This window comes from Gavialis gangeticus, unplaced genomic scaffold (genome assembly GCF_001723915.1).
Source record: "Gavialis gangeticus isolate Ggan-Ray unplaced genomic scaffold, GavGan_comp1, whole genome shotgun sequence".
In the NCBI taxonomy this organism is placed as follows: domain Eukaryota; kingdom Metazoa; phylum Chordata; order Crocodylia; family Gavialidae; genus Gavialis; species Gavialis gangeticus.
In genome coordinates, this window is record NW_017729032.1 from 93,288,090 (window position 1) to 93,311,573 (window position 23,484).

Consider the following 23,484-nt stretch of genomic DNA (forward strand, 5'->3'; position numbering starts at 1 on the left):
ATGAGAATGGGGTGAGAGACAGTATCAAAAGCCTTCCTGAAGTCCAGGAAAACTATATCCACTGCCACCCCTGCATCCAATCATTTAGTGACCTGGTCGTAAAAGGCCACCAGGTTGGTGTGACAGGACCTGCCGCTGATGAACCCGTGCTGGTTGCCCCTGAGCATGCAGTTCCCTGCTGGCCCCTCCTGGATGTAGGAGGGGTCAGCTGTGGGTTTCCCTTCCATGTTCAGTAGGGGTGTCACAGTGGAGCCTGATATTTTCTCTTGCTCCCTGTGTACCTATAAAAGGATTTTTTGTTATCTTTAATATCAAAGATATTTGATAACATATATCTTTAATATCAACCGAGAGTTGCCAGTTTGATTTCCATAGATGCCTTGGATCTTCATGTCTCATGTCCGCAGACCCTGGCCACATAAGCGTACTCTTTTCTGGATCCCAATCCATTTTTCCATTGCATGTACGCTTCTTTTTTCTTTTTCAAAAGTGTACATACATATTTGGGATTGTGATTTTTTTTTCTACCTTGCTCTTCCTTTTAGAAAAAAAAAATTCTCTACTCCTTCTTGTTCCTTTTGTAGAAGTCTTGTGCTTAATGAGAAACTTTTCACATATTTCAGATCCTAACTGTACAAGTGCTCCCCTTCGAGAAGCTGGAGCTCCACCTTTTCAAAAAATGGTGGGCCTGCACCATTAGAAATGAGTCTAGGAACACAGTGGTCCAATTCACTCAGGTGGAGTGCTCTCACCTGTCATGTCTTGATCTTGCAACATAAATTCCTAGAAGCTGGAGAAAATGGACTGACAATAATCCCAAGAGCTGTAGACCAATCTTTTTACACCCTCTCCTTTACCTCACCCTAACCACCTCAGATGAACTTTAGCAGTAATGTTCAGTTCTACAGCCTCTCTGCGCTTTCAGTGAGCACCAGCTTACGTGAGTGCTGACTATGATGAGAAAATTTGCATGGGACTCTTAACAATAACCAGTCCCTGGGCAAAGCCTTAACCAAAACAAACATGGAAAAGAACAGAGCAAAACAAAAAATAACAGTCCGGGGCTGTCCACCGCTTTAGGGCCAAAACTCTCGTCCCTTGTATAATCTCTAATTTCTTTTCCTCATTAAAGCAGATTCCCCTTTGGGGCTTTTCACTCTCACCAGTGGCTATTATTAAAGTCACAAGAGGGATATTTCCTCCCCAAATATGTACAACGAACAATTAATAAAATTAAAAAATCAACACAGTTACCTATCACCGTCACTCCTTCACTTGTCTGGAATAAGGCAGTTTGTGGCAGTTGGCACACTCAGTCAGCCATGGGTAAGCAGCCTAAAGCTCAGGTCTCTCCCAAGGCTGTCTAAAGAGCCTTTCTTCCTCTCTCAGGACAGCTCCTCAAGATTAAGTGGCCTTCCAGCCACCATCTGATTGCAGGCTCTCTGACTCCTGCTGGCTGGAAGACTCCCACTTCCAGTTTCTGGCTGTTCTAGAAGTGAGTCTGCACCACAATCTGGTGGCATCCTCCCTGCACTGCCTCTTACCAGGGCTAAAAATAACCCTGCTGGGTGCCTCTCCTCCAATCCAGAGGGAGAGTTTGCTTTTAAAACACCGCGCCTTGGGTGCAGCGCAGCGTGTCAGCTCTGGGACAGGGTAAGGGCAGGGATACTCCACTGCTGTTCCTAGCATCTTTCTTTGATCCCCTGTGGCTCTCTCACACTTGCATAGAACCTGTGTGTTTTTAAAGCTTTTTTTTATTTCTATTCTATGCCCACTCTTTCCTTCCCATTTCCTTTTCAGTTTTGTCTCTCATATATAGCCACCAAAATCTGGTCTGAAAAGTCAAATCTCTCATTATTTCAACTTCATGAAAAAAGGAGATGTATTTTCACCCTAAGAAGAAGCCAAAGCAGGAAATTCATCAAATTTTGAAGGAACTCAGACTCAGGTTCATAGCTTCATTTTTAACCTACATGCTTAAGAGAGCCATTAATTTGGGAAAATACCCATCCTTTTATAAGCAATAAACAATAGTTTTGTATTTACCTTGAGATGCCTTCCTCCATATCAATGTATTTTACAAAAATACATCTTTTTTTTTTCCTTTTTACAGATACGAAAATGAGGCATATGTTAAAGCTATTTGCCCAAGATCTGGGATGAAGTCTGTAGCAACACCAAGACTCTAGATTTCCCAGGTTTAACCACTGCACTAACCTTCTCTTAAAAATAAGTCCCCCAGCTACTAGCATTTGATAGATCTTATGTATTGCCTGAGACCAAATAAGTGACAAAAATAATATAGAGTATTGTGAATAACTGACATTGGATTCATTATAATTCTGATAGTATTTGACTGTGTCTTATGAAATTCATGCAGGAAATGCTACTGAAGCTGTAAGTCAAAAGGACAATTCATATGGTGACTGATTCTCCTTGGAAAAGTAACTAAGTTCATTCTGTGTTCAATAAGCTTGTTGCCTGAAAGGTTAGGTATGAGGTGATAATTACATGCTTGACCCCTCCAAGCTGCTTAGTGAGATAGAAAATAATCTTTGTATGTTATACATCTATGAACACTTGTTCCTCAGCAAGGCCCAAAACGAACTACCAGATACACGTCTATGTATCACTTTGTTCTCAAGGGGTATATACAAGCAAAGTTAGGTCACTCTAAATGCCCAGGTACACAGGCATTCACAGGGCTTTAATCACCCTAAAAATGTTGCTCTAAAGTTGGTTCACCTCAGAGTTGAATGCAAATGTAGGTTTGCACCCAGGGTATCTTTCTTCCTAGGATTTTAATGTTTAGTTCTTCAACTAACCCAACACCCATACAGCCATTGTATTAGGTAATTAAGTAATTTCAGCTCCATTAAAAAAAACGCATTAGCCTTTCTTGCTTATGAGTTTCAATCTTATAGAACTGTACTCTAACAGTGCTTACCTACACTTGTTTTCCTTCAAGATCTTATTCATGTGCCTTTAATCTGAGCTCCATCCACTTCTCCTGCCTTATACCAAGCCTGTGCAATGCCACTTTATCAATTTAAATCTTTTTTGAATGCTCTTTGTACATCTAAAGTCTTCTGCAAAAGCTTAGAAATTGCATCATGTGCTGTTCTTATGCAGGAGGCAGTCATGTTAAACAACAATATTTCATAGAAAAATGACAAAATCACATTTGAGACATGAAGTCATAGTTTTCCTCTGTACATTAGAGAATCAGCTCCAAACATAATTTAATGACATGATGAACCATAACTTTAGTATATATAAACTTTGAATAATCTTTTGTTGAACACAATATGTAATAGTGGTAGTAGATCATGTATAAATGAAGAGGAAAATGCATTCGCACTTCATTGATCATGCTAGGATAGTAAGAACTTTAATGCCTTTGGTAAGGAGAAATGCATCTTGTTAGCATTCAATAACCTAAAGTCTTCACACTGAAACAGAACTGTAGTTAGAAATATAATCAAACTGAACCTTTATAAGCTTTGTACAAAATCCTGCTCCCCTCACTCCTACTCGCTACCTGGAAACCTACTGGTAAAGCCAGACACATAATTAAAAGAATCTGAATATCCTTGATGTTTTTAAGATCAAGGTGTAACTCCAAATTCAGTAGATCAAACAAATTTTCAATTGTAGTGTTTACTGAGATAAGTGGTACATACATGTACAATAAAATGTCAACTTACTAACTTGGTGAAAGGTTCATTCTACAAATTATTATATATACAACTAGACTGGATACAGTGCCAAAGTAGAAACTGAATGTAATATTTCTCTGAAAGTTCCCACATTCAGAACAAGATGGGTCAAACATAACTAGGGATTATTTTTAATTTATTTATTTTACATTAATTGATTTCCCCCCACCCATGAAAGTCCTTTCCTAAACTGTTGGAGAATCACATTAATTCATACAAATTACAGTGACAACCCACTACAGATTGTCAAATAGTGGGAAAAGGTGAGTGAAAAAACACTAAAAACTTGCATCACAAAATATATATGGCAAATAACTTTCTCATTTAAATTACTAATTATACAGTGAGTGTAGGCAGAAGTAGTACCAATGCCCTTAGTTAAGTTGCCCAACTCATCATGGTTTCAATTGGTTATAATTTTGTCAAAATCCAAGCTTTTAATATGTAGTCATAGTTGTTGCAATCCAAACTTTTACTGTTTCAATTAAAACAGTTTTGCTGTTTCCTAAGATAATTTTAGAAGAAAAAATAATTTATTTGCCAATTATTTAAAAAATCCATCGTAGAAAGAAGCTGTTCATCACACCTTGAGGGTTCTGAATATGATGTTGACATTTGGATGAAGAATAATCATAGGATCAGTGAAGTTCAGTCCTGTGAACAACAATTCTATTTTGGTCAAGTTTTAAAGCCCCAGAAATCAACATTTACAGATACTAGTAGTGATTTTTAGAGACACCCATATCTTTGAACATTTCATCAGCATTGAAATTGATATTCCAGCCCTTCCCTGGGAGCTATCATAATAGACACAGAACTATGGCTTAGAGGGGAGAACACAAGGAGTAAGCTGGCAGTTCCTCTTGGATATATGGTTAGAGTGTTCTTCTGATGCCATGATTTATCATTTCAGCTGTGGTATTAACTAAAATAATAATGTGATGCACTTCACAACCCTTATTACTGAGCAAGGCCTCATTCCTAAAAATCAGGCATTAGGAGCTGACATTGGGCTTTGTGGAGAGGAGGGAAGCAAGAAGAAACATACCCTAATTTTAGCTAGGCTTTTTACGCAGTATTCCATTCCATTCTCATTAGTAAACTAAGGAAAGACAGATGAGATGAAGCTACAGTCAGGTGGATACACAGGTGTTTTGATTGTCATGCTCAAATAACAGTCATCAATGGCACAATGTCAAACTTGGAGGTTTCAAGTATGATACTGTTTAGTACCTTTGCTAATGACTTGAAGGATGGATTTTAGTGCACAGTCAGTAAATATGGAGATGACACCAGCCTAAGTAAGATAGCAGACATATGGGAAAGATAGAATTGGGATACAAAGTAGCCTTGATAAACTAAAGAAATGGTCTGAAGTAAATCAGATGAACTGTAGTATGTAAAAGTGTAAAGTATTGTGCTTAGGAACAACCAAATGCACAGCTACAAATTATGGAATGGCTGGCAAGGCTTCAAGACTCCAGAAAAGGGTCTACAGGTTTTAATAGACCACAAGCCAAATATGACTTAACGATTACTCTGAGTTAACAGTGTGCTATTATTGCAAAATAAGCAAACAAAATAGTCGGATTCATTACCAGGATTATCATATTCATGTCACAGGAAATGATTCTTTACTGAGACCTAAAGATAATGACAATAAACAATAATCTAGATCCGCAAAGGACAGGACAAAAAGTAACAGTCATAAATTGCACCCAGGGAAAATTAGATTGAATTTTAGGAAGAACTTTCTAACTGTGAGGGAGGTTAAGCACTGGAATAGATTATCTACAAAGTTTTTGGAAACTCAAGCCTTAGAAGTCTTTATTAAGAGCCTGCTAAATAAACAGAGCCAGTTAGACAAATACTTGGATGAGACAGTTTAGACAGGGACAATCTTGCCCTGAGTAGTGTGTTGGATGAGTTGACCTCTAAAGGTCCCTTCCAACCCTATATTTCTATGATTACTTCATTTTACAGAAGTGATAAACATGAGAAAGGAACAAGAACCAGAAGTCTGTATAGAAGACCCATATCTCATCTGCTTACTCATGCTGTCATTCAGAATGAATGTAACAAATCTATTTTCCTTGGCTGTGCTGTCTGAAGCAGTAAATCCTAACAGTTCACCTTTTAGAAATTAGTAGTGCAGGCCACTGAGAAAGGCACATTATGTCCCTTTCCATGAACCACTCTACTTGGAGAATGAGAGATCCATAGTTAATATCAATTTCTGCTTTAGCACAAATGACAGTGACCTGTATTATTAATCTAAAGGTCCTGATTTCAAATTCTACATGGTAGGACCAGGATTCCACTTGATGATGAAACATGTTTCTTTGTCATTTGACTGAGGACCCACTAGAGTCAAGACCAGTACTGAAGTGTGCAGTCAAATTCTTATAAACTAGGAATTACCAAAATTAAGTTTGCCTATGTACTCTTATTTCATCTCCTTTGTGTATTCTGATGCAGTTTTTAATTATGCATTCACAAACTATTTGTTTTAAAAGGAAGCTCGTGTCTTTCAGGGCTCAAAATGGACATTTAATAAAGAAGCACTGCAAAACAAAAATGTTTTCCTGCATTGTGGCACGACTGTAACCCAAGGCAAGACACATTCCTTAGTCTACCTTATACTTTCTAAATGTTGGTAGGAATAGTTTTCCTGTGGCATAGAAGCAAGATGATTGCATTAGAATTGCAAGTGTAACCTTAGCTCTGGAATTTCCTCATTTTTGAGACTAACTTTACAGTCTCAATATTATTTTAACATATATTTATTCATAATAAACTGGTATTTTTTTGCAAAATGTACAGTCTTACTAACATAAGAACTTAATACAGGGCCTCTTTAATTAAGGATCAGATCCTTGTAAGAAGTCCCTTGGCTTTCAATGGGATTCAGAATAAGTAAATGTTCACCCATGTGAGTGTGGGACACATAATCTGACGCTTAAAATCTTTGCTTAGAGGTAGACAAGGGCCATTTTAATTTAAGCAGGTTTTATAAAATGCGTGGATTAGCAAAATTCTACTGTATCAGCATCTAGTCAGAGATAATGATGGCCTCAGTGGGACTAAAAACTGGTGAGCAGTGAAAGGATTGCTTTTCAGCTAATTGTCAAACCCTCCTTATTGTGATGGAAGTAGAACAAGATAGCCATTCAGCAGGACAATAATATGACAAAATCATGACAGTCTTTTCAGAACAGGACAGGTGGCCTGTATTAAAACCTTAATTAAAATGTAAAAAAACTATGAAATAATATATTTACAGAGTTTAGTCTACTATATCTTCCTAGCCATACATCAACAAGTGAACATGATAAAAGTGTTCACATTAATTATACTACTTCCTTAATGAAGTGCAAAAATGTTTGCGTAATCTGATTCAATTTATTGAATTAGTTTACAGTTTATCTCTCCAAAAATAGGCTTTGCTGCTTACTTTACAATATGTTAGCTTATTTCCAACAGGTAAACAGCACAATATACCCTAGTAATCAACTGAAATCACTGTTCAGTTTAAGAAGCATGAAATTGCCAATAGCTTAATATTGTGTTAATCCAGTATATATTTTAGTAACAAACATGTCAATGATATTTACTGTGTTCCATTAGTTTCTTCATTATGGTTATTTTTAAAAACTGTAAAGGGCTAAAAACTACACAGTGCATAAACCAAACAACAAGATTGGTTTTATACGTATTTTTGCATCAATTAGAAACTTTGGGCTCTCATTCCACAAACACACTTTTTGCACTTAATACTCACTTACATAGAGTGGAACAGGCACCAGGTCTCATTGTGTCTTGTTATGCAGTATATAATATAATTTTGGATTCAGTAATACTGATGGTGACACTTAGCTTATCAGTTCTAAAACAATATAATTTCAATGTGAACTAATACAGATGAAAGAACTCTAGTATGTTAATGTAACTATGAGTACATACCAGGAAAAAAACAAACACCAACATTGCCTCACCTCAGCTACAGCTACAATCGATTAACTTAATTTGTCCTCCACAGAAACTGTCTGTACAAACCCAGCTTCCAAACTTTGTAGACTTTGTACAGAGTAGAAGTTGGAATATATTTTCACTAATTCAGACTCAAGCTAAAAAGAAGCAATACAGATGTGATCAACAATTATACATTCAAGTTACCATTCCAAGATGAGTTAAAGAAGAGGATAGGGGAAAAAGCACAGGACAAGAATAATTAAGACAGGAAACAAACTGCATAGTTGTACTATATGAGATACTGCAAGTGTGACACTATTTCTTTACACTGGAAAAGAATAATTTTGACATCAGGTGGGACATATATAATAGTAAAATTGCGTAAAGTGCTTTGTAATTATTGTGCACAGAGTAACCACATACTAGATCAATATAACTAAAAAACTGTATTTATATCACTGTATAAATATGATATATATTCCTGTTTTCTATAGCACTTCATATTTCCCTGCTTCCTGAAATAAACTGTAAAAGCACAGTCCCTGAGAGAGATACGAAAAGCACTTGTAGTTATGTTACTTCAGCATTTCACATTTCAGACTGAAGAATTTGTACTCAGTGGGCCAAGTTGCAGAAGAATCAGTTAGGGAGCTTTATACAAATGGTTTCAGAACTTACAATACCTGTTTAAGGTATCGATTATGAAATGCTTAATTGACAGCTTGAAAAGTGAAAGCAATTGCTTTTCAAATGTCATGTGAAGCAGAATAATAGTGCTTTCATATTATGCAGAACGTTGAGGTTTTGGACATTAAAAAGATAGAGGGGGAAAAAGCCAGAAGGATACTGCCCATCATAAATGCCTGCTACATTAATCAGAAAACAGCTTTTTGATAGTTTATAATACTCACCTATTCAAAGTCCAGACAACTTTTGAAGTGTATTTAGCATATACTGCAAATTAGTTAAAGAAACACCTGCAGAAGACATGGTCACAAGAGAAGATGGGACTGAGTGTTTAACGAAAGGGTGGGGTTGCGGGAGTAAGATTAAGATGTGTGATTACAATACTGAAAAGGTCTGAAGGTAATTTTTGCAGTAGTAGGTATAACTGTCTGGACCTTCACCATCTTCCCAATGCAACCAATTTTCTCCTGGTCTTTTTTTCCAGCCATGCTCCAGACTCCACAGCCCCTTCTAGCTCTCTGGTATCTCCAGTGATTCCTAATATAAACATATTTCTTTCTTTATCTAATCCTGCCTTTACTAATATAAACCCAGAACCTCTGCAAGTCTGGTAGCCCCTAATGGGCTGACTGGCATGTTCGTAAATCTGCAACATCCTATAAAGCATTCACTTCTGTTCCTCAGAGAAAACAGACTCTGATACATAATTGCAAGGCAAAAACCAGTCCACCAATTGCTTATTAACCTGTTGAAATCTTGTGATAAAATTTTAAGAATGAAACCCAGAAGCGGGACGCCAAGTTCAAGATAAGAAAGACTGCCCATGTAAGGAAGTATTTATCCTACTTGATACTAAAAAAGAATTTAAACAGAAATGTTGTAAGTGGCTGGTCATCATGTCTAAATGCATGCCCAGTACTATTTTCTGGCCAGTTATAGATGGAAGTAAGGATTTATTTATATTCATGTCCATTTGTACATCCATTAGGGCTGAAGAGCCCAAAAAAGCCTGACATTCTGTAGAGTGATTTAACAATCTGAGGCTAGATACACTGACCAAGAAAAGGAGGCTGTAACAGTTTTAAAGTCTTTGAACTGATTACTTCTTCCTACGAGTCAGAGCAAAACATTAATCAGTTGGTCTTTCTTCCAACATCACCTTCAGCTAGGCAGTAACTGAACTGGGAGGTAATTCTGTTTGTTTGATACAAAAAATGTAGAGTTAGCCTTGTTTGCACAAGTTAAGATGTAGAGCAAATATCATTTCAGGGCCTTAGACAATCCTAGCTACAGAGAGAGGAACAAAGAGAATTTTGGGTACAAGTACTCTCCTCTTCTCAAAAGATGTCTATTTCCCTTTGTACTCCTTTCCTCTAAAAAAGTTACCCTACTCCCCAAATACTTTTTTGCAGTCCCCTCAAAGTGGGAGTGTAACAGTACCTGAATAGGACTGAAACAATGGCAAAACAAATTTGCAAGGCAGGCTCAACATGGCCTCTATATAATCATTTTCTAAATATAAAAGATTATATGAACAAATCAGGACTATAAATGCATCCACAAACAACAGAATTTAATGCAAATATATATATATATATTGTTCCTGAAAACAGGTTAGGCATTTTTTCATTCTGTCACTTGTGTCTACTAGTTTTCAAAAGCTGTTCACAGGCAAATCAAAACCACATTTTAAAAATGTAACATTCCATTTACTCTTTCCAAAGCATGGAGGGAAAGTGTTAAATAAATGGATATTATCATTATTAACATAATTTATTAGTAAAACTCCCCATACTTGTACACATACTTGTACACTGTGTTATTCTATGTTGTTTCACACTCATGACTTTCTAAATGGAATTTATATAACACACAGTTACCAACAGTATTCATATGCATGTTTATATGCCTTTAAAAACATAAGGTCATGTATATCTATATGCATAGCTATTTATATCTATCAACTATAGTTTGAATAAGGGCAATGGTTACTATTTATTTTAGTATCTTAAGAAAATAAAATAAAACACTACTGTTAATGGAAACTGGTTTAAAAATAATAAGTGCCAAAATAACTGCATTATGCAACTAATCATAATCAACATAAATTAATGTCATTTGGGGCAGAAACTTTTTTCCATTAATCACAATATCATTGCCATGAGATAATGAATTTGTGTCAAACTCTTATGAAAATAATTACCTTTGCTATTGCTATGAATCCAGTCTTAAAATATTAAAACAAAAGGAAAAAATCAACACAACATAACATGATCCAATTAAATAGAAGCTGATACCAGTGTGCATTGGCGATATCTCTTCCCATAAATACAAGAAAAATATATACTTACTTTCACTCTCATTCTTTTCTAAGTACAAATCTATCATTTGCCATAACACAGGCAGCATTAAATGTCCAACAAAATGTTCCCATTTTGGCCAGAAGCCGGGGAGCACTAGAGCACGCCTCCCTGCTTGGCTGCAGCAGACATCTTAGGCCAAGGCTAGCCTGCCAATCCTGAAAGGGAGGATCTACAGGGGAGGTGCAACATTTCCTTGGATACTGGCAGACTGTGAGTTAACTCAAATCTGGAGGGGATTTGGGACAGAAGTTCAATAAACTGATTTAGCATAAATCAGTTAAGTCTAATGCTACATCCATAAAGGTTTATCTTAAACCAGTTTCAGCTATATTGAAAGTGGTTTATGTGCACTGAACTTCTGTTCTGTTACAGATTTGAACTGGTTTCTGATCACTAGTACTAGCTGATGTGTAATTTCCGTCCCTAGCCTTAACGGTCAACTTTAACCACTTCTCACTTGGGCATTAGGAAGAAGTTTCTACATTTCTCTTCTCACTAACCAAGATAAGAAAAGTTGTCTGTTCCATCTGCCTATGCACTTATTGGGCACATCCAGATGAGCCTGCATGTGCCTCTTGCCACATCTGAAAGCAGTTTTCAGTGCAGGCTCAAAATCCGATACCTGGATAGCCAGGTATCAAAAACAAAACAAAACAAAACAAAAACAAAACAAAACAAACCCAAGGAAAAAAAGCACTTAGGCAACCGGAGGCTTGGGTCCTCCAAAGAAATGCTCTGGTAACCAGCTAGAGCATCTCTATGGCTGCCCCTTGCTGAAGCATGCTGGCTCCATGTGCAAGGCATCCTGAACCGATGCAGGCTGCATGGACCCCTGCTCCATGGGAGGTAAGGGACTGGGGGTGGGGCAGACTGGAGCAGGGTGGGGGAATGAGGGGGTGTAAGGGACTGTGGGTGTGAGGGGAAGATTGCTCGGGAGGAGTGGGTCCCCTGCCTGTGCCCCACACAGCGCCCCCCCTGCAGCAGCAGCCCACCAGAGCGCTCGGGGCCCTTCTGGCACTGCCCTGCCCCCCACAGCTCAGCTCCAGCTGCCTGGCACCCAGTGTTGCCTGTGCCAAATCACACAGGCCTGGCCCCAGGCTCTAGCTCCCCCTGGCTGCAGATCTGGGAGGAGCTGGGCAGGGTTATTTTGCCCCAAGTGGCACAACTCACCCCACACCAAAGTTCATGTCCAGGCATGTGTGCTGAGGCAAAAATCCCCAACTCAAATTCATGGCTCTCCTATTTGAGCTGCTGCAAGCACATGTGCCTGGATGTGTGGACATGCCCATTCTGTGTTTATCTATCCCACAACTAAGTGCCTCATGTGATTTTAAAAATCAAAACCACAAATACTTTGCTTTACAGCTCCACTGAGATGCAATAACATTGATGTGTAGTAATCCAAAAGGCCATGTACCATGCTCGCAAACTGAGACCACATATCCACATTTGGTTTCTTCTGAGAGTCACTTTTCTCCCAGTAGAAACCACAAGTATACAGATATTAAAAACATTTTTTCCCACAGCATAAAGGGCCACTCTGCAAGAAAAATAACCTGGGAACAACCCAGGTTAAATTTCTCCCAAGAGAGTTTTTCCTGGGAGCTATTTAACTTTGGTTGTCCCCAAGTTATTTTTCTCCTGGGAGAGTTTCTCTCAGGAGAGTGAATGTCTGTACACATTCTATTCTGACAGAAGTCACTGCTCCCATCCCCCAGGATGACATTATGTTACTTGCTGGACTTCATTCCAGCCAAGCAAGGAGCAGAATATACCCCTTTCATAATCCCCACCTTGTGATGCAGGGAGACCCATACTGACCCTGAGCAGTCTAAGTCAGCCAATCAGGGCTGACAGCTGTGTCCAGTTAGACTGAGGGAGCCTGTACAGCATGCTGAGATATGTGCACTGTAAGCTTTGTCCTCTTCAAGGGATCAGCATTCAAATGTCTGTCCAGGCATCTACAGGTAAGATTTTCTATCAAGGGAACAAACCCAGATGAATTCTTCTAGATCACTGGAATGTGTGTGTGTGTGTACACAAACCTAAAACAACATTTTAGCACAGTCAGAGCTCTTTCTTCTTCCCACCACTTCACCACCATCTTGCCTGATTTCAACTTCAGCCAGCAACTTTTCAACAAGGTGTTACTCAAGTACATAACCAGCTGGTCTACAATGCTATCAATATGTTAGGTAAGAGATGTACTGGAGTTAAATATAGTTCATGAGGCACTGGTGTACAACTTATATTGCCTTCCCATGCCCTCCAGTCCTTTGTTTTGCTTCTTTCATAATATTTTAAATGACAACTTGGGATGAACACCCAGCACCTCTAGTGTATCCATCAATGTATGAAGCACAGGGCAAAACATGATGCCTCCCACAGAAAGGTCATCATCCAACAGGATGGGAATAAACATTAATTAAACATAAAAGCACTAATCAATATTGTGTTTAGAAAATGCTTTTCCTTTTTTCATTTGATTTTCTTATCATGTGTTATTATTTGATGAATTGTAACACCTCAAGTGGGGGGGTTAACAATGATGAGCTGCCCAGAAAGCGTATTTCGATAGCAGTTTAGAAGAAGGAGACAATAAGAGATTACCACATGGAGATACATTTCAGGGATAAGTGGCAGTGTGAATAAAGCATATTAGAAGGATTTACTCTGAAAAACATGTTTTAAACAACTTTCTTGGGTCAACATCCTACTGGAGGGTGCCTTCTGACTACAAAAGTTGGCCTTATGGCACTAGACAATGTAGTATGTAGGGCACTTATCTACCCTTAATGTGCCTTCAAATGAAGATTTTAGGCTAGTGGCACCTAAATTTGATATCTGCTTTTGCAGGTACCAAATTTAGGCACAAGTAGCTAAAATGGATTAACGCACATGTAGACGCACTAAGGCACATTAACTCTGTGTATGAACTGACTTGGGACTAACTTTAGTCCCACATCAGTCTGCACACACAGCATTAATGTGCTTTAATGCATGTACATGTAGACATGACCCTAAATCGCCTTAAAGTGCATTAAGCTAAGGTACATTAAATTTAGGCATGCCTAAATGTACATGTAGACATGCCCACTGACAGTCTATTTTACACTGAAGTAATTCTTCACTACTCTTTAACCTGTAGCCTCATTAGATTTTTCCCATTATCTTTTCTCTCTACTTATAACACTTACCAACATATTAGTTTCACTCAGAATTCATTTAAAATCACTCTTGCTGGGTACATATACACATTCATTAAAATGCAGTGGTTATTCCACATAAAATTTAGTACTTGTATAATCAAGTACTAAATTAATGTGCAGTAACTGGAGGTACTGCACAGTGGCACTGCGCACATCTTTTTAGTGATGCTACTGTGCAGTAGCCTAATAATACAGCACAGTAGTATATTAGCACTGTATTAGCACTGACAAGCTACAGCGCCATGTTTTTGGCTACTGTGCAGTTAGCATCTGGTGCAGAAGCACCCAGTATCATACAGGGAATATGTTCCAAAGGAGATGCCATTTGTTTTCTCCATCAATACAGGTATATAAATTTAAACTGTACGTCCTCAAGTTCCTATTTGACTATACACTATTTTATGGTCTCTACATCTAGGAACACAGGAAAAGGGACCTCTGTTATATTTAGGGACCATGTTATACAACCTCTTTCATAAACTGATCAAGCCCCATGTAGATGGATATAAGCTAAAGTGTGAATCAACCAAGTCAAAAGGGTAAATAAGCTTTTTTTGTATATGAATCACACCTGAACAGAAGATTGCCTCCCTCCTATTTAGAATTGCGCAGAACACTTTCTCTCCTATACACATTCCTGTGGCAGCTGTACCAGCTGCTTGATGAAAAATTAACTTTTGCTGGAAATTCATTGCTTTACCTTATTCAGTGATTTTGTAGGTGGAAAGAGAGACAGTAAGCAACCAGTGTTCTATGGACCATAGCTTGAGAAAGGCTACAAAAGGGATGAGAGCAGAAGACTAGAGAGCACTTTATCCAAGCCATCAAAATTATATTAGAACTTCAGAGAATAGAACAGTAACTACATAATTAAATTACCCAACACTGTGCATATATTAAAGAAAGGAACTTAAGGAATGTCCACAGCAACACAGCTCTTCAAAACACCTGCACTTTGGGATTGCCTTGACTTTGGGGACAGGGTGTCTTATTTTTAATTCTTTTTAGAGCTAATTTCCTAACAAGAACTGTAAATCTCTTAACACCCTAACCAAGGAATATGTGAAGAAAAATGTGGGGAAAAGAATTCACAAGATGACACCAGTTTTTCAGTGAATATAAAATGGTGCCTTTTTCATTACTGCACTAACAACATTAATTACAATTATTGTAGTTCCTTCCTGGCAGGGCTGTCCCTAGGGCTGCTTTGTCACATTTGCAGCTTATTCAAAACAAAGCAGCACAACTATCAAGCTATTGTGATCAGGTTTTATGCCCACCCTGCATTCCTTCCATCATCGCCAATAAAATGGTGGACTGAATTTCATTTGCTACTGCTGGCTTTTAGAGCCTTTAACTTTGCTGACCCATGCTACAGAGAAGACCTTCTCCCTGGGCTTGGCACTGACGGTAGCTGTTGCTCACATTCAACCAGCTGTTTAAAGGATCTTCCCATTATATCTGAAAATCAGCAATAGGTTTTCACTGTGGTTAGCCCTATGGTGTGAAACTTATTCTGCCTTGACAGCTATTTACTCCTTCCAAACTTTTACAAAATCACCTAAATCGTTCTCATTCTCCCTGAAGATGTTCTGTAAAAAAACACTCTTACCCTTACACTTATTGGCTTCCATTTCAAACCATTTCTTCCTTTTCCCCCTCTTTAACGGGACCTCTCACTTGGTTCTGAGACTTATTATTTTAGAAAGCTCACATTCTGTGTGCTTTTATTATATTTCTGAATAATCTGTTGTCCCAAATGCTCTTGAGAGGGGACAAAAGAGAAATTAGGATTACAGGAAAGTAGGGCTGGTAGGGACTTCATGGGACTCTATAAATTCTTTATGCTAGTTCGTAAACTATTACTTCAAAAGAAGGAGCTATAAAAACCAGCAAGAGGTGCGTAACTGCACATCCCTAAAGCAGAAGACACACTCTTCACACTGAAACATACCATCAATGTGATTTGAGTGTGAAAATTCAAAAAGCAGGTGAGTAGAGCAAGGGGTTGATCTAACCAGTAACTGTCTGAAGCAGGCACAATTCTGATGTGTCACCTACAACTGGGAAAAGAACAGGAAAAAAACCAAAAGAGAACAAAACAAAAAGGCAGTCAAATAATTTCAAATCTACTAAAAAACTAGGAAGTCATTGTTTGCCAAGTGGAGGATGAAATCAATAAGGTAATTCAGGCTTCAAGAAGTTATTTTTGAAAAAGGGAGAAAACATTTTCTTAATTTTTAAATCAGTGCATGCAAGTCACCTCACCATAAAACTGTTAGCTTGATATTAGCAGTCCTACCTGTTGGCGGGATGATTCCAGGAGACATTAGGCCTGGGACAGAATGTGGCATAATATGAGAATTTTCTGGGGAGGTGACACTTTGAGTCCTCTTAGGAGGCCTTCCAGGTCTAGAACTGAAACAAACAAACAAAAATTTTTACAATTAAGCTGTTGTCTTACACATCATTTCAAAGTTGTTTCAAGTGGTAACATGGACTGTAAATAAATTTGTTTCAAGGACGGTTGCTTTTGCAGTTAGATGTAATAGACTTCCATCACTAATTAGATTACATGCTGAATTCATTTTCCTCATTGAAGATCAGCCGCTCTTGATGCATAATTCATAGCCTGCACCTCGTTACCTGCTTCTTCATATTAATATCTATACACAGTTTGAATTGCCTCGTTTGCATATGCTAAAGTTCTGCATGCAGCCTTCAGCACGAAAATTATGCACTAACTTGTAATAATTATTACAGTCAGCCTGCTATTGATTTATGAGACTTTTAAAAACCAAATATGTGTAGTACTTGTAATGAATGATATTTTAAGGTTCTTCAGGAAATTAAAAGGCAATGGCTGCCTAAGGAAATGTTCTGCTTGTTTGATTTAATACTACAGTTAGCTGGGAGGTGGAATGAAAGAGTGATTCAGACCTATAGCACATTTTTCGATGATATGTTTTATTACTTCGCACTGCTAGCCTGATATCTAGATGATAAATGACAATACATATCTAATGTGTGAAAAGGTCTTGCAATTTCTTTATTTTTTGTCATTTAAAAGATAAGTCAAGTTATCATTTAACCCTTATTCCATTTAAAGTGAAAATCTCACGAAGCCACCTCACTTTAAATATACTACTTTACGTCACAAAGGGCTCAGAACTATTTGTAAGACATTGCAGAGCAACAGTCATCATAACAGCTTACATCTGTCCGGTCTGTATAAATAAAGGGCTTCAGATTTAAGCACTTCTTGTCCTTTAAGTGTTCACAGACTCTAGCTCCTGCACTGTGTCAGCAGCATACAAATAAAGGATTGCAGTGAATATATGTACTACCAATTACACACACACACACACACACACACACACACACACACACTTGCAAAATTCCTGTAACTATCAATGTCTATTTTGGGGGCTATTTAGGAATGATTTAACAATGCCAAGCAGTCAATCATTCTTGTACTACACCCTGTTGTAACTTAAGCAGAATTGTGTATGTTCATTTCTTTCTAAATAAGAATATAAACAATGGTGGCAATCAGAAGCTTTCCCTCCTCTGTGCTAAAACAGGAAAAAATCCTGTCAACTATAATGGAAGTTTCATCTATTTGGGGACTGTAGGAAGAAGCGGCTAATAGTATAGCCATTTCTTTGTAAACATTAGAGCATTCTTGTGTTTGGAGTCCCCCCACCTTTTTATTTTTAACTTTTACAACCTCTCTCTAATATACCAATAAAGATCAAAGTACAGGACATTTTCTTGGAGTTTAATGACTCAAGGATTTGGGCCATTTACCTTAACTAGTCATTAATTCCCAAGTTGATGTTCTGTATTGAGGTCATTATTAATATTGTAAGCCAGGTTGTTTGTTTGGTTGGTTGGTTTGGTTGCTTTTTTAAATATAAACAAAATCTTAAATTATTTTCTACTTCAAGTAAAAAAAAAGGATACATGTGAAAATAAGATGATTTTACAGTAATATCACACTGATGTATCATGGCAGCAAATGAAACTACCTCATTTACACAGAAAATTTCAAAGAAAGTTATAATAAAAATAAACATACCATGAATATGCACCAAACTGATAAAATATTCACACAAAAATTATCAGACTTAAATGGAGTGTTTCTAATATATTTGCCCACAAAAATCCCACTAGTTTAGAGAACTTTAATGGTGACACTCTGCTCTCCACTCACAATTGTAAGCCTCAGTACTACTGCAGGGGACTGTCAACAACATAGAAGCTGGAAATCCATATGCTAATTTACCATAGTACTATAGAAGTTGAGTTAACAGAAGTCTTCTGCCTCTTTAAAACTGTAAAGGAATGATTATCTATGTGGAAGTTCCCATTCGACTTTAAATCTACAGTGAACTAATTGAAAATAGTTAGTTTGATGATTTAAGGGTATGAGTCTATAGAAATGTATTGGGGGTGAAAGAGTAAGACTCCCCCTTTCATAACCATGGTTTTCTTTGATTAAAAATAATCCCCAATTTTTGGATTAAAGAAGTAACCCCAAATCCATAATTTTCTGTCATCAAAATGAAAACACCACTAATATATAGATATATATTAAAAAAGTAACCCCGAATCCACATTTTTCTGTGATCAAAATGAAACACCACTAATATACAGATATCTAATTATATAGATATATATTAGTGGTCATTCATTTTGATCATGGAAAAATGTGGATTTGGGGTTACTTTGTTAATCCAAAAATTGGAGATTTGGTTTTTATCAGAGAAAACCAGGATCCCTGTTCATAAAACTGCATAAGGTATATAGATCTTAGGACTAAAAACATGGAGGTAATCAACACCGGGCTGCTTGCTAAGCCACAATTCCTTCCCAGGGCTCCTTCTGATGCTGAAGTTTGAACATACCACACAAAAGAGTTTTTGGCAGTCCATGCCAGACATTAACCAAGTAGGAAAGTGTTCAGGAATAAGTGCATATAGGAAGAAGCCATAAGCTTCCAGTTCAACTCCAAGCAACTAAACACACTTTCTATGAGCTATTTTTCTTTTATTCAGATTTTTTTTTAAATGTGGAAATTACAATCTTACACTTATAAAATGCTCTTTATCTATTTAACAAACAGTTACTAATTATGAAAAGGCAGGTAAATAAATTTCAGACTTTTAAAAAATAAGTCTGGAAGACCTAATTTAGAGTCACGGCAGACTACCTAATATCCAATTAAAATGAATACACCACTGATTGGTTAAATTAAGCATACACTGATTGTCCCAAATGACTGATTATATAATAACAAATGTTTTAAGTTGTTATCTATATTGTGTACTTGTTTCATTAACCAAATTTCTAAATTGAAATAATTCTTTTTTTAAAGAAGCCTTTCTCCAGCTATAGGAATTCAACTTCACACTATTTTGAAGTTCATGTTGATTATGATAACCTTTACATTACAAACTCTTAAAATAAGATAAGAATGCTAATGGAATTATCAGAAAGTATACTTGGGTCAGCAAGTTCAGTCTTTGCATTCATAGGCAACTCTTCACTGAGGCAACCTGAATTCATAGGGGCCACAAGGACATTCATTCCAACCCCACTTCCATGTCACCGTCCCAAAGAACCTAGGAAAAAGAAACCCTACAATGGGCCACAAGAAGAGAGAATGAAAAGCAAGGGCACCATCAATGCTTTGGGTCCCTAAAATAGATGGAAACTAATTAGGTAATATATGCTCAGATAATTTTAGGAAGTGAACCATAATCCGCAATAGAGAGGAAGACAGAAAAGCATCAGCAGTCTTTTGCCAGTCTGACTTGGAGGGAAACTGGGTTCCAAACCCAAACATGGTGATTTGTTTGCCTCTCAGTAAGATGCTCTGGCCAAGCACCTAAGAAGTAACGTAAAGAGTACAAGCACACCCAAACCTAACTTTCACCTCTAATCACATCTAACATCCAATGCTTAAGAGGCAGGAAGAAAAATTAAAATCAAGAAATTCATTCAAGGAGAGAAAAATTTCTTCCTGGCCCTAGAACAGTGGTCTCCAACCTTTTTAAACACAAGATTACTTTCTGAATTAAGGTACAACCCAGGATCTAGTGTGTCCAAAATAAAAACCTTCACAAGTACATATCTGTCAACGTATGTTACCACTATTTAGTGGTAGCACTACTGTGGGGGGCAGGGAGCTGCAGATTATTAGTGATAATCCGGGGTCCTGGTTTTCTCCAATTAAAAAAATCCCCAATTTTTGGATTTAAAAAAATAACTCCAAATCCTTTTCCATGATCAAAACGAAACACCACTAATATATAGATATATCAGAGAAAACCAGGATCCCTGGAGGTAATCAGGGATCCTGGTTTTCCCTGATAAAAAAAAATCACAAATTCCCTGATAAAAATTTGCAATTCTCTGAATAAACCCCCAAAATCTGTCATTAAAATTAAAGGCCACTATATATAGGTATAAGTTGAACACAATGTTTTCTTGATATATGTACAAGTTTAAAGAATGCTGGAAGCCTACCAGTTCCTCAATAACTATAATAAAATGAATTCTAAGTACCTATAAATTTTGGCATTTGATTTTGGGGGTTTTTTAAATGGAAAACCTCTGCTCCCTTAGCTCACAGAATGCAGATCCAGGCCCCTCACTCCCAAGCCACAGCCCCTCATCCCTACTGGTGCCCCTCACTCCCCCACCCCATCACCCCTGGCCCTGCTGGTGCCCCTCACTCCCCCCCCAACCTCCTGCCCCCCCCAGCTCTGCTGGATGGGGGCCCCAGCTGCCAGGACTACAGGGGCACGGACCCAAGTCCACAGCTCCCTGCCCCCCACAGCAGTGCTCAAGCCCCAGCTGCTACCCATGGAAGGCAGCAGCTGCTGCAATGAAGCAGAGTGCAGAACCCAGCTCTCCCCCACCACCCTGCTGCCTGCCCACTGTGAGCTCAGACTCCCTGTCCCCACCACATGCACAGATCTGGGGGGCACGGGTTCCCCCTGAGCCCCCAGGAGTGAGCACAGTGGCAGGGAGCTAGCCCCACTCCTCCACCCCCAGATGAGCTGTCTGCAGCCTCATCCTGCTCCCTGCTGGAGTCCTGCAACTGCCTTTTCCAGCCCCAAGCCCCATGAACCCCACAGCCCAGCAGCAGCCCCAACCCCAGCCCCAGCCCTGCCCAACTCCCTCCCCCGCTCCCTATGGAGGCCTATATTCCCTCTGCCCCAAACTGACCTGCAGGAGCTGCTATCCAGGCTACCTGGCAACTATGTGCATATACATGCACATGGCCCCCCCTGCCTGACTGCCCTCTTCTCCCCACCTGCCCCCCCCACCCCTGAACCCCTTGTGGCCTTGTCTACCAGCCCACAGAGAGCTCTTTGCAAAAGTGCAAAATCCACGGATTTCTCCATTGAAATGAAAAATCTGTGTTTTCCTTTGGTAAAGGGGAAAATCCATGTTTTTCTCTGTTTTTCCATAGGAAACGAAAAACCTGGATCCCTGGTGATAATGTGGTAATGTGCTATAAAATGTAGAGTGCATGCAAAACAGTTAATTTTGGAATGCTACCTTATACATATCCTGATTTTGGAGATCATTTATGCAAGATTAACTCTGCATGAAAAAAAAATTCTGGAGGTTTCTTGGTTCATTTGTTTTCTCCTGTTTTAGTATTTGAAATATCCCTGCAAACAATAGTAGTTTTGGCTAGATTTAACAAAGCAAGCTTCTCTCTCCTCAGAAGGTAAATAGACAAGCTGCTATCAAAGCCAAATATCTATATATAAGACCACAACTCCATCTATTAGCTGGCATAACCTTTCTTGGAGTGGCCTTAATCCTTTGATATATTGTTCTTTAGGTCATTTTTTTCCCAAACCAAGCATAGCTCATGGTGCAGAGGCAGCCAGGAAGCAGTATTTTTTAATGATGAGGGAGTATTAAGGAAGAATATGAGGGAAGAGGCTACACTAGGGAAAAGATAAAAAAGCAAGAGCTTGAAGAGGGTGCACATCATCATTCAGTCTGCCACCTTTCAAGAAAAATAAGGTGAGAAAAGAAAAAAACCTCAAATCTTTACTTGTTAAAAATTTTTCACTAAAGACATTTCAAAACTTCTTATCACAAGCCAAAATAACTATGAACCAGATCCTCAGCTGGCGAATATCACCAGAGTACCACTGACTTCAACACAGCTATGTCAGCAAATTTTGAACAAAGAGTAGGTAAGGCCTTTAAAGAAACCATATCTGGCAGAAGTGCATCTCCAAGTCCTTAGTATTTATCCAGAGCTGCATGTACAGAGGCCCTAAAATTAAAGGATTTTATAAAAGAAACGAGGCCAAGCTCAGATCCCTTTGCAAGGTACAAGAATCAAATAAAATATTTAAGTTACCTGAGGCCTAATTTAAACTGCAAAATGATGCTGAGCTGTATACTAGTTATTTTGATGGAAGCACTGTATGTATCACAATAAATAAATAAATAAATAAAAGAAATCCATCAACTTTTCACACATTTTTTTTCAATAAACCTTTTCCTCTTTTATGTAATGTCTTTCAGGCTTCAGTGCTAAACTACTCTTCTCTCCTCTAGTTTCCATCTCTGTGTCACTTATTAACAGCACGAGTAATAGATTAACTTTCAGAACTCCCATCCATGCTTGGAAAAGCTGCATCCTAACACTGCTTCTTCAGTGAGGGGTTTTATGTTTTGCATAACAGTAATGGATCAGAATTTTACCCCAAATGCTTGCTGCATTAGGTAGGAAGTAATTAAAAATCTAGTGTCCCAGGAAAACACTGGAGGAACTGAATAGATCAGGGGATTGATATTGGCATATGGTGCTTTCACTTCAAAGGATCTGATTGAATGCAGTACAGGATTAGTAGTCCAAAAGTTGTTACTTTCTATTGGTTGTTTAGTAGTATATATAAAATGAGTTTGGATGTTTCAGCCTAGCTCCCAAGTAATAAGACTCTACATTTACAAAAAACATTTGGGGCCAGATTCTGTTCCACCTATTAGGCACATAAGTGAACTTAGTCACTTAAGTGCAATCCTATTTCCCCCTACTCAAGTCCCTGAAAAACAGTTAAGACAAAACACTGGTGGATTCTCTCCTGCTCACTGTATTTACTAGATGAATCTTAAAGCTAAGATAATGGTGGGTTATAAAAGGAAGCATGTTAACATTTCCTCCCTGAGGCACCTCAGAGGTAGAATATGATCTGTCCATATTAGATTTGGAGTTAACAGAAAACCTTGCTTGTCTCAGCAGGGAGATCAATAAACAAATGTGACCTGAGACTCTACCTCCCCCCATCACCCCCTATCAACATTGGGCCTTCTTCTGTGGGACAGCGTGCACAGATGCTGCTTATGTTTTACATGCACCTGCAGCATTGTTGAACAGTGGATCGTGAAACCAAAAAATTATCAAGCTACAACCAAAAGACTTAAATAAAAGAAAACACAGAAGTAACTTGATCAGTCCTTCTGAAACTTAATTTCTCTGGTTTAAAGAGA

At 38.2% G+C, this 23,484-nt stretch overlaps 1 protein-coding gene across 1 annotated transcript in view; it reads right to left on the reverse strand.

Moving 5' to 3' along the window:
• The window catches only part of DACH1 (dachshund family transcription factor 1), a gene marked incomplete at its 5' end in the record, with an annotated part of 684,310 nt that overhangs the window by 389,034 nt on the left and 271,792 nt on the right, over positions 1-23,484 (reverse strand). The window contains one exon of the mRNA XM_019523822.1: positions 16,253-16,368. Coding sequence (XP_019379367.1) covers positions 16,253-16,368 — 116 coding nt within the window. The remainder of the gene's footprint in view (positions 1-16,252; positions 16,369-23,484) is intronic.